General features: G+C 42.6%; 1 protein-coding gene across 2 annotated transcripts in view; it reads left to right on the forward strand.

Annotated features, from left to right (window-relative positions):
- Window positions 1-708: 708 nt before the first annotated feature.
- The window catches only part of BRF1 (BRF1 general transcription factor IIIB subunit), a gene marked incomplete at its 5' end in the record, with an annotated part of 165,170 nt that continues 149,362 nt past the window's right edge, over window positions 709-16,516 (forward strand). Inside the window, 3 exons of one of the 2 annotated variants that reach the window (XM_082760964.1) lie at window positions 767-895; window positions 11,235-11,388; window positions 13,400-13,480. Coding sequence is in view for 1 of the 2 variants with exons in the window: in XM_082760963.1 (XP_082617089.1) it covers window positions 709-895; window positions 13,400-13,480 (268 nt within the window). Of the gene's footprint in view, window positions 896-11,234; window positions 11,389-13,399; window positions 13,481-16,516 lie in introns of both variants that reach the window. The other variant, XM_082760963.1, reaches the window with a different exon arrangement.

Raw genomic sequence — 16,516 nt, forward strand, 5'->3', positions numbered from 1 at the left:
TGTTGAAGGAAAGGTTGGATGTGGTGCTTAGGGACATGGGTTAGTGGATGACATTGGTGCTAGGGGGATGGTTGGATCAGATGATCTTGGAGGTCTTTTCCAACCTTAATAATTCTAGATTGTATGATTCTATACCACTTGCTATCCAAAGTGCAAATTTCCTTGTTTAGTGATACTCTTTTCCCTTGAAATGAAACCACCCGAATAGGAAGGACAAAGACTGGTAGAGAGGAAGCATTTTATTGTACAGAAACCACATCATGAACTGATTAACAACTTAAATAAGCTTAGATAAGAAGCCTATGATGAAATGAACGAAACCTGGGGAAACTTGAATGAATTTTCATACAGCCTGCGACCTCTCACTTTCCCGCAGCTCAACACGAAAAGCTGACGGGCTGGCTTCACAAAACACTGAATACGTTTGAGACGCGCATTTATAACAACCCTATCGGCGACAATCCCCACAAACACCCCTGTGGTGACACCCCCGGGGCCCTTCAGGCACCGCCCCGCCGCCATTTCCTCGCCCCCCCTCCCCGAGGGGCGCGGCCATGTCTCGCGAGAACCGGCGAGGGGGCGGCCGCCGCCGCGCTCCTCCCCGTGCCGGTACCGGCGAGCGAGGCCTGAGCGGGGCCGGGCCGAGCCGGGCCGTGCCGGGCGGTGTCAGTCGGGGGGTGGCGGGGCTGAGGTGAGGGGGGTGCCGCGATGCCGGGCGGGCGGGTGTGCGCCGCTTGCGGCTGCTCGGAGATCGAGGTGGACTCGGCTCGCGGGGACGCGGTGTGCACGGGCTGCGGCTCGGTGCTGGAGGACAACATCATCGTCTCCGAGGTGCAGTTCGTGGAGAACAGCGGCGGCGGCTCCTCCGCCGTGGGGCAGTTCGTGTCGCTGGACGGTGAGCGGGGGGCGAGGAGGGGACGGGGCGGGGGGGGGGGTGGCAGTGGTGTGGGGGTGAGGGTGCTGTGGGTTTTGGGGGCAGCACGTGGAGAAAAGAGCTCTGCAAAGCACGGGGGGGGATGTGGGAGAGGGGCAGTGCCTGCTGTGTGGGGTGGGGGACAGGGAGATGGGGTGGGTGGGGAAAGGTGCTGTGAAAGGTGGGGAGATGCTTCGTGTGTGGCAGGGATAAGTGCATGAGGGGCTGGAGCTGTGTGTGGGGTGGGCTGGGTGTGCGAGGGAAGGTGTCCAGTGGAAGGGGTGGCTGTATGGGGAGCTGTGGAATAATTTGGGGTGGGAGGTGGGACAGTTAGGTGGCTGGTGGGCAGAGGGAGTGAATGGAGGCGTGGAGATGATGTGGAGGCAAAAAGAGGCTGGAAACAACGGGTGAAGGGGCTCATTCTGTAAATAGGGGGGTTGGGGTGTAGCCCTGGAGGATAAGGATGTGTGCATGGCACAGGGCTGCATGCAGAGGACAGGGTGGTTGGAAGAGGAGAGGAGGAAAATAGCTGTAGGGAATAGGTATAGGGAGAAAGAAAAAGCAAGAAACATTGGAAGGAGCCTTGTGGAGGAGCTTAGTAGTGAAAGAAGGGGCCTGAAGTGTTTTATGGTCTGTGGGGAAGAAAGAGTCGGTGTGGTGGAAAGGCCAGCACTGCATGGTGGAGTTTGGGGGTTTGTAGTGTAGGGTTCCTGTAGATGTCTGGTGCCATTGCCAACTTCCATCTCAGGGCGCTGGCATTACATTTCCTCATAAGCTCCTGACTAACTCACGTATCCTGCGCTTTTTCTTGTAGTGATGTGGGGACTCCATTTTTACGGACTTGTACTGCTTTTTACCTCCCACCCAAAATTATGCAGGACAGATGGCGTGCAAGCTAAAACTCATTTTGGGAGCCCTGAAAAAATATCAGGAGAGAAAGAGAGAACTGCACCGTCCTGAGGTTCTTTCCTCTTTGGGCTGAGCTGCACAGCAGTTTCCGAAGTTCCTTTAAGGGATGTTTTGTGCAAGTGCTGGGATGCTGTAATTGGCCTCTCTTTTTAATGGACAATGCAGTAATGAATTTTCAATAGGCAGTTCCTTGGTCTCGTGTAAATAGTTACCTATTACACATCGCACTGAAGAATAACTCTAGCACTTGTGAAGACATAAGCACTGTGAAGATAGGTGGGTGTGTAATAGTGAAAAGCTAATTGGGGTGTGTATTGTGGCTTTATCTGGCTGGCACAAGGTGTGGTTTCAGGGGCTTCACTGCATGCTGATACTGTCATCTTCCAGCACTTAAGTCCCCGTGTGCATTAATGTTTGCATTTTGGTGAAATTGTTTGTGAAAATAACAGAACACGACTTTGAAACCAGTGCTTCTTGTAGATTTACAAAGTTAACGTGAGGAAGAGTGAGGAGTCCTATTTCACACAGTAAATGTTTTAAGGGAATTTGGGTATGATAATTTATATAGGTACAATTTGTTATGCTCCAAGACAAATGCTTCTGTTATGTCATGGATATTTTTTTCCTTGATTTTAAACTGAGGAATACAAGCTAATCTGAAAAGGTGTATTTGAGCTGTAGTAACAGTGTCTTTGTGATGTATGCTTGTCTATTATGCTAGTATGACATTGATTTAAGTACTTGGGAATGGGGATGAAACTCGTTTCCTATATAAGGAAGACAGAATTCATCCTTCTCTGAGTGTTGTCCTGTCTGGGTAGTTTGCAGTGGAATGTACATTTCTTTTAATGTGTTTGCTTAAAACAAGGTTTTCTGGTAAGCTGTAGCTTTCAGTGATTCTTCTGATTATATAAACAGGATTCAATCAAAGTTACCTGTTTTTAACTTATTTTCTCATCATCTCTGTAGGCTTTTTAGCGCTGTGGCTCTGAGGGATCCCCAGTATAAGAAATGCCTTGGGCTAAGTTTCCTTCGACTGCAGTCTGGTGTTCGTGGGCAGCCCCCCAGTGTGGAGTGTTGCAGTGTTAGAGGTGCCTGGGCTACCATTTTTGAGACCCTGACTTCTGATCAGTAGAGGTGGGCGACTCGGAGACCATTGCCTAGGTTTTGCCAGGTGTGAGGGCTGTCAGGTTCTCTGGTGCAGAGCTGGGATTCGAGTGGGTCTCTTTTGTCTGAGGAGTTTGGATTTCCTGGTTGTGCAACAAATCTTGTGAGATTCCCAAGCCCCTCCAGGCTCCATAAGAGCTCCCAAGTGTGTGCTAATATATGTAGAATAGCTATAGATGCCTTTATTCATTATTTATTTTCATATTCATAGAAAAGGAGGAGGAAATGGAAAGCAATGAGATACTGTTATTGACTTCTCTTCGGTACATCTGGCAAAACCTTTTATTTTGCCAAGCTGCGTGTTAAAGATTCAGAAACTTGCATTTGTTTGCTGAAAGAGGGAAGAGTCCTGTGCTTCTCAGCATTGATGCAAAACGGCCTGTCTGCCTCCTGCCAAGTCCTTGACAGTAAGCCCAGCAACCGACACCTGGGAAATCCCTTCTTTTGTCCTCTAAGGGTTGGAGGAAGGTGTGAGATCAGTTATGTTTCCACAGGCAGTACTGAAATTTGGATGTCAGTGTGCCTAGCATAGGAAGCTGATGCCTCTCACAGAGGGTTGGTATTGCCAGTACTTTCCAACGCCCGTGTGTGTGTCTGTTTCATTGTTCAGACAGTTTTAACAACTGAGCATGGGTGTGCTGTGAAAATGAGGGGATTTGAGTGAAAGATCTTGGTTCGCTACTAAAGGGAAGTTTTGAAAAAATGCAGGCTAGTTGGGCAAAGGGACAGAAATGGGCAAAAGGACAGAAACAGTGAAAGACAGAACAGGTGGATGTACAGGTAAATATGGGGGAAGAATGGTTTATGGCAAGGTGAAGTCATGCCTAGCAGAGTTTTTGGAGCTTTCTAAAAAAAGTCAGTAAGTATGTAGACAAAGAAGATTGTTGGATTTGCAAAAGGAGGTCAGTGAGATCCTTCACCAGAAGCTAAAGAGTCTGAGCTGTCATGGGTAAGAGAAAGTCATTACAGAGAAACTACTTAAACACTACCTAACATAGGATATAACTAAATAATAGTAATTCTCATGGAGGAGGTGGCAGTGAAGTTCCACAGACATTCGGGCTGTCTGATAATGTGGAAAACAAGTGAATGTTGTGTTAATGAGACTTGCTGACAACACTAAATTATTTGGGATAGTAAAAACTGTACAATAGCCAGTTGCTAGGAGTAGTCTGGGTAGTAGGGTAGCACATGGGGTTAAGAGTTGTGTGAGAGTGAGGATTGTTCCTTTCCTCCATGTGTGAGATGATGGAATTTGGACCAGTCGTTGTAACTTTAGAAAGAGGTCCTTTAGGGTTTCAATGGATAACTATAAAAATATTTAGCTCAATGTTCATTCCCATTACAAAACAAACAAATAAAACACGGTATGGCTAAGGTAATGTTAGAAGTTTTCAGGAAAAGGCTATAACAGTGCAAGTCACTGTTCTGTATCCACAGCCCTGTCTGCAACTTAAATACTGCGTGCATTTCTGGTCTGTTCCTCTGTTTTTCTCTCCATCTTCAAGAAAATGTCTAGTAGAGCTAGAAAAGAGAGAGGGAGATAAGGTGATCAAGAGGAGCGTTTCTCCTCTTGAGAAATGACTGAATACACTCAGCCTCTTCAGACTAAGAAAGAGGTGATTGAATGGGAACATGATGGAGGTCTGAAATTGCGTACAATATCCTGGTTTCAATGAGCAATTGTTCAGTATCACATAATGCAAAAACGGGGGAGCACTAAGAAAGGTAGCAGGTAGCTTTTAAAGGTAGCAAGTAGGATGTTCAGAAGCATCACGAGTGGTGGTTGTTCTTTTATTTTTGTCTTTTCTTTTTTTCTCTCCCAGAAAAAAACAAGCCAAGCCCCTATTTCATTAAATTGTGAGTCTTAAGTGGTGGGTGTTAAAAGTTCACACGGGTTCAGAAAGGACTGAACAAACAGGACAAAAATGTGGCGTGGCCATTAAGAATAAGATACAGTTTCTGGCTCAGGAAATCCATCTGCCTTAGATCTCTAGAATCAGGGCGATTGCAGGAGTGCTGTATCATGAAAAGGCAACATGACGAGCTTTGCTCTTATGCTTTGTGCTTGTAGGTATGTTTGTTAATGGCCATTACCTTTCAGAGGCAGGATACTGGACTAAGACCTTTGGTCTGACTTGGTGCAGCAGTGCTGAGTCTACAGAGGAAGGTTGTGTCTTTTTTTTTTTTTTTTTTTTTCTGAGCTCTACCCAGATGCTTTTGAGGGTTTTGACTGTCCTGTTAAAACTGGTCTAAGAATCTGAGGGCAATAGTTTTTCATTATAAACATCAGGTGTCCCTCAGTATCAATACTGTTTTCTTTCGGCTTTTGTTTGGGGAAGTGATAACAAAAATTCTCTGATGTTGACAGTTATCGGTATGTTATCTCTTGAAAGCGTTTCACAAAAAGATCAGAATACTTAGTTAGAAGTTGATAGTAGAAATATTTATGACTATGAGAGAGTCTTATTATTAGGTGTCCAGATATCCAGACTGCAAGACAAAAACTTATTTAGAGTGAGGTTTATCAAGTTCCATATGCCATCCTTTGTAATTGGGATCATGAATTTTTCCCTGATGGTAGTTGGGGGCATTTAAAATGAGGTATTGTACATTTATAGATACACAAAGAGGGTGCTAGGCCATGTCAGTCCTGGTGAGACACCCTTTGGAGAGGGGCATGACCTGCCTGTCTCATCAAGACACCAATGCTCTTCATGGCCATGATCTTGATGGAAGAGGAAAATGTGGTTGCAAGTTAGCCTAATCCCACAATTCTTATTACTGCTGCCCAACAGGGAGTGGTGAGTCTTGTGAAGCACCCACCCCTTGGTGGGTGGTGGGCTGGTAAGTCCCTTCAGTGTGAAGGATGCCATCTTCATGCCCTATGAGGGGGCTGATGTGTATCTGTCCATTCTCTGGTGGGAAAGTCCTCCAAGCACGAGCTAGTGAAAGCTTTGGTAAGCCCCATGCTGTTCCAGTTAATTGCACTTCTAAATTCTGTTGCAAGTGGTCACAACCAGGTAAGAACCTAGCCTCAACACTTGATCCTGGCCATGTTATTCTCTCGATGCTTGTGAAGGCCATGCAGAAGAGTGTCATTCCTGAACTTTATTAAACTGATTCAAAAGTCTGCAAGTACCAGTGGAAGAGAGTTGACATGTACATGTGAGCTCCAAGGAACTGTTATCTGCACAAGCTATGTTTGAAATATGTGCTTTTCATACAAGAATCTAGTTTTGAAGAATAACAGTTCAGTTTATAATTGATAGCAAGTTCAGACTCTCACAAAATCATCCAAAGAGGTTGCTGTTTGTGTCTTTGCGCCAAATTTGCAAAGTGATTGAATTAAAATTCCTCATTTTCCTAATTGAAATTGATATAATCTGTTTTTTTCATTGTACCCAAGTTCTTAACAGACTCCTATCAGTTATAACGTTTGAATGCACCTTGACACTGAAGTACAGTGATGCAGGGTCTGGGAATGAGCTACATTTCCACCTCCTCATTATCCTGTAATTGTACACTGGAAAAAGGAGCTCTGCTGAGCCCTCCTCAGCATAGATTTTACAGTCACTGCTTTTGTAGAAAGGCAAATTTAGTTGTATGCCGCATCTGAAAGCAGCGTATCCTCTGATCACTCCTGTACTGTGTCTGTACAGGAGTACCCAGTCTTGTGGTACTTGTTGGGAGAAACGGCTTTCTCAAGTATTTTCCCTGAGGCTGACAGGAAAAATAAGTACGAAAGCGAAGATAGTGTGGAGAGGAAAGCTCAACGTGGAGCAGACTTTGATAGTCCAGATCTCTTCAGATTTTCTCTAAAGAAGCTGAGAAAATGGAAGTCTAAGGCTTCAATCTGACACTAATCAAAGGAGAAGAAAACAGCTCCGTGCTGATGCTCAAGCAGTGCAGCAGCGAGCTGGAAGACATAACTGAAACAAATCAGCGTTGGAAGATAGCAGTGCAAGGCACACTGAGCTTGTGATCCTGAAAGGCACTGTGCTTGGGGAAGCTGAGCTTTAAGTTTCAGAAATGGTCCTTAAACACGTGGTAATTAATTGAGAGAAATAGCATCTGATAAGCTTCGTAGGAGTAACCTGCACGGAGATGCCTGATGCTCTGGGCTGGGGCTGCCCCCAGCCTCCTACAAAGTTTGTGGTCGTATCTATAGTAAAAAATTAAATTAGAATTATTTTTGCATAAGCTTTTGACTAGCTCTTACTCAGCATTGTCTTCCCTAACCAGCTGTGTAGCTTTACAAAATGTAGAGAAACTTCATAGAGACCTCTACCTCAGTTTGTATTAAATTAAAGGTCTTGTCTTTGCTTTACCTTGGTCATTTAACGTCAGATGCAGTCAAGAAGGTTAGCGTGGAGTTAAGTGAAAAGGGGACTTTGTTGCTCAGATATTGGTGGCTGCTATAAAAAAGAAGTCCCTGGTACGTAATGGAGGTAGTGGTGTTTCTGATTTTTTTTTTTTTTTTTTAAATGCTGTCTGTGTCTTTTCAAGTTGGCTAATTCATAGCAGCATGAAAGGAAATCGTACATCCATTTAGACACAGTCATTCTGGTGACGAAACTGTGAAATGGAGAAGACAAGTTAGTGGAACTAGGGTCGTTTCCCAACTCCATATAAGACCTACAGGATATTTTATCATCAAATGCATGTTGTGGAAAGCCTTGATAGGAGGGTTATGGAATGATTGTGGGCTGGTCACCAAAATAGGATTCTTGCCCCAGAGGACTTAGCTTGTATTTGGGATCTGAGATGTGTGTACATCACTAGCATCTACACGTGAAATAGAGCAACATGACTGTCCTGAAATAGGTTTATTTGCAATTTCTATTGGGTTCGGTGACTTACGATTAAAAATGTGATCAACTAAATTACAACCGTGTACCTTTCTCTGAATGCCAGCTTGACATTTGTTGTTTGAGATGTACAATAATGGTGCGAATTAAAATCTTGTTCTTATGTAGTAACTAAGCCAGGAGGGTTTAGGAGGGTTGCAGCTGTATAGGCATGGTCACAGAAATGGGAGGTTGCAAGGGGCACTGACAACATTAGTCCAAGTTCGGCACTGAATCAGGGTCAAGTAAAGCTCATGGCTCTTGTGCAGCATACATATGTAAGATTCTCCATCTGCAAATGTACATAAGATTGCAAAATACCAAATTAAGGCTGATAGGATGAATGTCACTTGTAGGAAGTTATCTGCTTGCTTTTGCTCATAAGGTGAAACGCAAATTGTGAACCAGTAGCCCTGAACGCACCAGCAAGCATTTGTTAAAACTCCTAGAACAGGAGGTTCCACAACTTTAAGTAGTCTGTTTCAAGTATTAGAATATCAAGAGAAAGTTCTGCTAATCCAAATCTTTGCTTGCAAGTATATTATAAGCAACTTACTGCAGTGACCCATTTGTGGTGTCATATATGCTGAATGTGTGTTCTCACTCTGGAGCGTCCCTTGGCAAATTTAACGTAGGCTACCCTTTTGTAAAGCTATGGTATGCTCAATTTTTCAGCTGTGCATGTGGAAGCTTAGTGTAGAGTTTTGTATTTACTACTTTATCCTTAAAAACTACTTTGTTCCTAGATCTGAGAGTGTGAGCAATATTGACCCCAAGTGCAGTACGTGACTGCAGTTTGACTTGATCAAAGTATTTGAGTCTTCTGGGGTTTGTGGAAATGAAGTATGTTGAACAGTGGAAAGCTATGGTCAGCAAAAAGAAAAGACGAGAGGGACTAGACACAGGGAGGAGAATGCTTTCATAATACTTAAGCTAAGCTTATTAACTATTTATCTTCTATGCCTTTTTTTCCCCTCTAGAACTTGAAAGTAAGTACTGACAGAGTGGGACACTTGGTAAAGATGATGATTTCTGTATTCCTATCAGATTATTTGTTTTTTGAATGGTGACTTGTATACAATAAAGGATTATTATGTATTTTTCAGTCTTACAGAAGTGGTAGAAGTAGGGGTTTTGTTTTTAATTGGTAGCTTTTAATGGGTTTCCATGTAGGATGTATTGATAGACAAAGTCCTGGCATAAAATATTTTTTACAGTGCAGCCTTGAACAGTTCTGAAATGGATTCCAGCAGTAATGCACATACTAAACTTGAAACTCTGTGAACTGAAAATAAAAATATCAGCAAAATGCCTCTTATTTGTGGTCTGGATTTCTAGAGATGACAAATTCATGGTTAGTGTTAAATTATGTAGAGTAGTCATGATGTAACTTGCAAAACAGAAGAAAGTATTGGTATACCAGATTTGCAGACCTTTTGGGGAAGTTTTGAAGAGTATATATGCGTTTCACTTTGTGCTAGGTTTTCACTTTTCTGATTACAAAACTAATCATCTTGCATTGGGGAAGGAAGAGGGGAATCTTGCATCTGCTTCATGCATAAAATAATGACTGCAGGTTTGTGACTTGAGCGGAATCACTTTTTGCTTCTCCTCTTAAATCCTCAAGGTGGCAATCTTGCATCAGAGCTGAGCATAGGATTTTTTTCCTGCACTGAATGTTTTCTGTGCTGTCCTTGTGATGGCAACAAGCGCTTGCTTTCAGTGCTGCAGAGTATGCTGCTGTCGGTTGGGTAGATGCTGAGCGTTGCACGTAGCTTGGACGCAGACTGACTTTCAGAGACTTGTGCAGTCTTAAACTTGGGTGTGGTGGACACAACGGTATGTTTATCTCCCTGGTTGGTAGTTACGAAAATAAGCACATAGAAAACTAGCTATGGGTGGACTAGATTAAAAGTTTTGTCTGTATAAATTTATTCAGCAGTAGTGTTTGCGCTGGCTGTGGTGCATGCATGCAGGTTTGTTAACTTCCCTTTAAAAATGGCTGAGAAAAGAAGTCTACTGATTTTAGTTGTTTTTTATGCTCGGAAGACTTTAATTACATCATTTTACTACTGTAGGCATGAATTGTAACGGGACATTGACCTACTCTCCTTTTGACTTTTGTGGTCTGACTTTAATAGGAAGCTCGTTAAGTTTTATGATAGATTACCTAGAGCCCATCCTGACTATGAAACAGCTGGTGGGATGCAGTTTGCATTATTTACTGATTTTTATGATGGGTCTATAAATACGTCGGTTTAAACTGAAGCCTTTTCTCCTATCATGTGCAGAAGAAAGGGCTGGAGTTCTCAAGTTTTAATTTCACAGGGAAGGGTTTTGGTAGCCCTGGTCCTATTGAACAGCAGATATGCTTCAGTTCCACTTGAAGCAGCTTCATTCCTGGTCTTCACTTGCTTGTTCGTTTAGAGGAAACAAAATCCATCTCACTGGGAGTGGTGCTGGTTCTTTTCCAGGTGTTGAATCTGAAGCTCAGAAATAGCCAAGGTGCCAGGGTCTGACCCTTCAGAGGGGAGCTGTGGGGCTGGGGTTGGAAGGGGCCCTTCAAGGTCATCCAGTCCAAACCCCCTGCCCTGGTCGTGGGGTTAGGAGCTGGGTCTGGGCCTGTGGAAGCTTTGCCCAGGTATCGTCACGTTTCCAGGTGTATGACCTCCATCAGCTTTGGTTATCCTCATTTTGTGTCCCCAGGCACTGCATCCTGCCGAGATGACCCCAAAAATTTGAGTAGCTCCTCTTGATCTGCCTAGCACATCTCTCCACGCCTTTTCTTGTCCAAAGACTTGATGTTTTTTTAGGTCCCATCCAACTGAAGCCTTCCAGTTCAAGACTTCAAAAGTATCCAAAGCTAACAGGAAGGGGAGAGAGAGGAGGCTTCAGTGAAGCAAAGCTTGAGGATCTGAGTTGTTTTCTAAAAATAACCAGTAGATGACAAGGTGCCCTGGGAGGCACCACCTCTCTGAGGAGGGTATTTGAGTTGGCTGCGGGAAGTGTTAGTGTTCACGTTGAGGAGTTGGCAGGCAGCGCTCGCAGACACCAAATACTTCTCGGATGTATTCCTTTTCCTCCGTCTCGAAAGCTGAATGTGAAAAACCAAAAGCCTGTTTAATTCATTTCTGAAGTTGTAGAGGAAAAATAGAAAAGGTCAAGAAATGTAAAAACTTCAGTGAAGCTGGAATGTTAATTCAGTTGTGCCTGGCAATCGCTGCTCCCTGCCTTTGTACTTTTTAAATGACTAGCTTTGTAGGGTTTTTTGGTCTTTAAACGAATTCGGTGATTTCACAGATTTTTTTAAAAAAATCTTTTTTTTATAGTTTCTCTTTTTAATACCCAGCTGTACAGTTGTATTAATGAGTGTGCTTTGCATTCCCCTTGTAAAGATTAAAGCTGAGGGTGAGACTTCATAGTCCGTGGAAACGTCAGTTTGCGGCTCTGAGCGTGCGTGCCCCCAGCAGAGCAGCTTTCTGTCAGCTTGCAAAGCCAAATGCCAGCTCCAGCTGAGAAATGGACGCAGCAATTCTGCTGGCAGAGTTTGTAAGTTAAGTTTGTTGTTAATAGTATTGTTATCACCGCTGTCTGATTGTTTGAGTGCAGGCTTTTTATTGGTAACACAGAGACCTATTAAAGAGCGATGTAGCTCTTTTGACAGTCATGGTCTGATAGAGTTGAGTGTTTTCATGTCTTCAAAGAGCAAGAGGACTGGAAAAGCATCGTGGAGCTGTGAGGCAGCTGCTGTATGAGCCTGCTACCCCCAGCACGCCCTGCTGCTCCGTCCCACTCCTGTCCTGTGTCTCTGCTGCTGTGCCCTCTCCTGCTGGAAGTCAGACGAGGGAGATACCCTGTGGTAAAGCAAACCTTGAAACAAGAAAAATGGGAGAGTAGGAAAGAGAATTTCTGGAGGTAGATTTGCTGCTGAGGAAAAGGTGCATAAAACTTTGTCACGGTTCACATATTTTTGTGGGGTAAACCATTCTTACTAGTCGTACACCAAAACCAGCATGAGTACTGGGATAATTTGGTAGTCTCTGTTCTGCCTGATCTGTTTGTTTTGGTACATGTAAGAATAGAAAGGAGATGTTGCTGACTATAACAGGCAAAATACAGGGTTGGGAGGCTTACCTCTGTATTCAGCGTGGAGGTCACCATTGACTATTTTTATCTCTAATTAGGATGTTGAGGTACTTAAGCTTTGGGGCATTTATGTGAGAGCTTCTGATTATTGTTTGTTGAAAGGATCTGTTAATGAAGTGAAGGTGAACTTGGTTTCTGTTGTGGATAGTGCTGGAAACCTAATTGAAAGGTTGCCTGGAAAAGTAAGCTCGGAAGACTTGTAGGCAATTCTACCAGCATATTAGCTGTTCTGTTCTTTCTCAACAAGATATTTATTAAATACAGCTAGGAGAGACTAGCTAAGGAAGTCTAATAAAAGTTCAGGCCGTCGTTTCTCATGGTTTGGACTTGCTATGGAAGTGTCTTACTCAGGTGTGTAGTGGAAATGCCCTGAATTGCTTTCCAGTGGTACTCCATGCCTTCGTGTATGTCTGTCCCAAAGCCACTGCAGTTTGCTCCAGAGAGCAGGTGTAAGATGAGAAAACACAGCGACAAGAACCTGAGTAAAACTGCAGGCATGGCAGGAAACAAGATGACTTTGCTTCTTGTTCTGAAGAGCAGACTAAAGTCCAATTACTAGCAAATTTCTTGTTTTCAGTCCTGTGCAATTTAACTTTTTGGTCACGCTGTTAAGCTGATAGATTCTAATATCCTGCTTGGAGTGGCCTGATTATTTTTTAAAAACTTCCTGCTTTAGTAAGAGACTATTTCTGTCCTTAGTAGTTTTAATTCCCTGCTCTGGAAGATTCGTTTGCATGAGCAGCTCCATTGACTCCCAGAGGACTCCGCATTCAGACTCCTCAGCATTGGCACAGACGCATAAACCAGCCTCTAGTTGATGTTAATTTACAACACAGACTTATTTTAGTCTCCAGCCTTTCAGGGTGTAAACATAGCAGTTCCAGACTTGTAGTTTTTGTAGCCAAAGTTTCGCTCTGTGTGTCTGATGTTAAACCAAAGTTATTATAAAGTGTGTATTACGTCTGTAGTAGCCAACACAAGTCATTATTGAATGCTAACTATGGTTTTATGTTCTGTAGTGCCAGTGATTAGCTAGTAAAATTCAGTATTGAATAGTCTTCAGACAAAAAATATAACTAAGATTTTTTTCACATTTTACTTTGAGCAGTGTTTCATGATACTGATTTTTGTTTTCTGCCCAAAATAAGGGATGTGACATTTTTGTGCTTTATTTGGAGCTGAGTTTAGGGGGACTTACAGAGTTTTGTATGTACAGTGGTATCCTGAGGAGGAAATAAATGACACATGGTTTGCATTCTGTCTTAAGTCCTTCAAGCACTCTACAGTATCCTTTTTAATGTAATTTGGCATGTTGTAAATTATACAGATACCAAGTTCAGTGGCTCATTAAGTTTTCTTTCAATGTTTTTATTCAGGTATTGTATTTGACATATTTTATTTCCTTCCCTAATAGGTGCAGGCAAAACACCGACCTTAGGAGGAGGATTCCATGCCAACCTGGGAAAGGAGTCACGAGCACAAACTCTACAGAATGGTATCCACAAGCTTTAATCTTATTGATGTGACTTTTTTTTTTAATTAACATGATTGATTTGCTATTAATTTGTAGTTTTGAATGTGACCTCAAAACCTTGGCAGGCCCCTTGCTAGTCACTAGACAAGTCTGCCAAGTGCTGATTTTTCCTTTGCTCTCATTTGGTTGTTGTACCTGATTTATGAGGTCAGGTAGATGGCTGACAAAGGGTAATGGCACCGTACAGTACTGTTGGAGTTTAAAAGGGCTTTTTCAAGGTTGATGTGCCAATTGCACACTTTTGCTATCTGTTAACCTACTTCAGCTTTTTATTTCATCAGTTTTCAGCATTCTTGGAGTGTTTTTAATACATGTTTATTTTAAATTATAATTGTTGAAATGCTTTTGTTTTTATACACTATAAAAGTAAAGATAACACACATTATGCACGCTTCATAGTAATCACATGCTTAATATGTGACTGTTGAACAGAGAAGAGAAAAGTAGAAAGAAGATTTTAGTGTTCGGAGAATGTTTAAGGAAATGGTCTGGTTACACGCTATCCATTTTAAATGAGTTCTTCCTAAAGTACAGTCCTTAAAGAGAATGAATAAAAACAGCTTTTATTCCAGAAACCTAATGTTCTTCCAGTTTCAATTGCTGTTGCTCATATCAATGGACAGGAGTTGTCATTTTTCAGCTAATTAATACTCACGTCTCGTGACTCCTGGAGATGACAGCTGATGGACTGCCATATCAAAGGCTCGGAAGCTGACGTGTAATTAACCAAGAGCATTAGATGGGTTTCACTGATATGATGCTTGTTTTGGGGGGGTATTTTAAATAAAGGTATTTTCCTCAGTTCAGATCTTAGATAAACAATTAAAACACAGAGAATCTTGGCTGGTATTGTATCTGCATTGATATTGAAAGGATAAGATTGATCTGTTATATCTGCATACGTATAGAAAGGGTAAGATTGATCTGTGCTATTGAAACATACCCAGATTGCTTTGCTCAGCAGTATTTGGCTGATTTATGTACAGATTATTTTACTGGGCTGTTTGTACCAAACAGTGTCAGGCCCTGCTTATTTGACAGAGTAAAGCTTGCAGTTTGTGAGCAGGTCTCATAAGACAGTAACTTTGGACGTGACACTGAATTTTGAAAATTTCTGTACAAACTGTTCTAGTGGAATAAAACCACTAGAATACCATTTACAGCTGGTGAAGTTTGTCATTGGATGAAGTTATTCTAATCATAGCTGTAATTTTGCATAGGTATTTAAAAAAAAATCTGCTTGTTGTGAATAGGGACTGCTCAGTTACTTCAGTATAATTGTAGAAAAAATAAACTGAGGGGAGAAAGTGCACTCTTTTTTGTTCAAAAACACGTTTTGGTAACTGAAATTAAACACAGCCTAGGATTGTTCTGGAATATAGACGTGACTTCTTTCCTGACTTGAATGTTTGCTGGCGAAGGTCTGAGCATCTTTCATCCCAACAGCTTTTGTGTGTACTGGACTTGTCAGAACAGCCTAATCATTTACTTGGCTAAAGTCTAACAGCATCATAGAAGAGAAATTACAGTTGTTTGAAACGAAATTTTTCCCAAACAGTTTTGAAATAGGAAAATATTTTGTCTTTTTAGTTATACCTGTCTGAGGCTTTTTACGTTTTTTCTTCTTTTGTGGTGATCCTTTATATTAAAAAAAAAAAAAAAAAAAAGGGGGGGGGGGGCATTTGGTCTTTGATCTCCTCAGCCAACCTGTATTTGTCGCGGTGCCAATCTGTCTCTGAGAAAGTTCGTTTCAATGAGCAAAGCAGTGTTCTTGCTCAGTCCCAGGCTTGACAACAGCGGCTGCTATTTCAGGTAGAGCAATTGGTGTCTGAAAGGCCCTTCTTTCTGCTGCTCTGTAATGAGCTAGTTGTCTGCTGCATTTAATCACGTTTTTAGCTTTGTGTAGTTCTCAATTGCAAATTGAGCTATGGCAGTGAACTTATAAAATCTCACCCTGCCATTGTGTTCACGATTGCTTTTTTTTTGTAATTGTGTTAATATCCGTTGTATTTATTCTTTACAGCATAGCAAGGTACATGAATTTACTGTATATTTTTGAAAGAAAAAACGTGAGGTTATTCACTGAATGAAACTGAAGCGCTCTGATAGCTGACTGCAAGAAAAATGGGCAGTTGTCCCTGGAGCACTGCTCTGTGCGTTTGGGAAGAAAACGCGAAGCTAATTGTTTATTTATTTGCTCGTACTCCCATGTTTACATTTCCAGAGTTACCTGAGTTGCACATGGACTGCTGAAATGAGCTGCCATGGGGATTCTGGTGCAGTATGACTTATAAACGTGCTTCCAGGAGGTCTGCTCCTTACTTAGGTCCAGGCTGCGTGCTGCCTTCAGTATATGATTGCGCTGTGTCCTTCTCTATGTTGCTCTGTGTAGGCTGCTGCCCAAGGGAAGAACCGGGCTCTGTGGAAAGCAGCAATGGGTAAGGGAGCCCAGCTTGCTCTGGAGGTTGTCCCTGGTGGCTGAGAGCAGCTGGGAGCGCGTGTGTGTGGTCTGAGCGTGCTGGCAGGTCTCGCAGCGTGCCTGGTCTGCTTGCCAGCAACCTGCAAGCTTGACATGATCCGGGGAGAAGTCCAGCAACGGAGCAGGAACTTGTTTTTTTAAAAAGCAACAACCTCCCCCTGCTTGCACTTCCCTCCCCCATGTAGTTTGGGCCAAATTCTTCCTGCCTGTAATGTCTGTCTTTTCAGGGGAGGTGAAAGGGATGTGATTTGGCCTCACTGTCTCTTATTTAATCCCCAGTAAAGCAGCTGGGGTTGGCTAAATGTGCGATGCTGCCATCTTTTGAGGGTTATAATTAAGGGATGTTTAGAATTAGATGAAAAACAGTTTTTCATTAGAATATCTAAAGTAGTAACTCATGTTTTTTTTTCTTTTCCTCCATTCTGAAGTGAAGCAATGCCAAAGTAAAGTCTCCCAACAACAACTGCTTGAAACTTTTCTGCAAAATCATTATTTTGTGCATTGGTACTTACATGTAT

The sequence above is a fragment of the Aythya marila genome (genome assembly GCF_965140915.1).
Source record: "Aythya marila genome assembly, chromosome: 5".
In the NCBI taxonomy this organism is placed as follows: Eukaryota; Metazoa; Chordata; class Aves; order Anseriformes; family Anatidae; genus Aythya; species Aythya marila.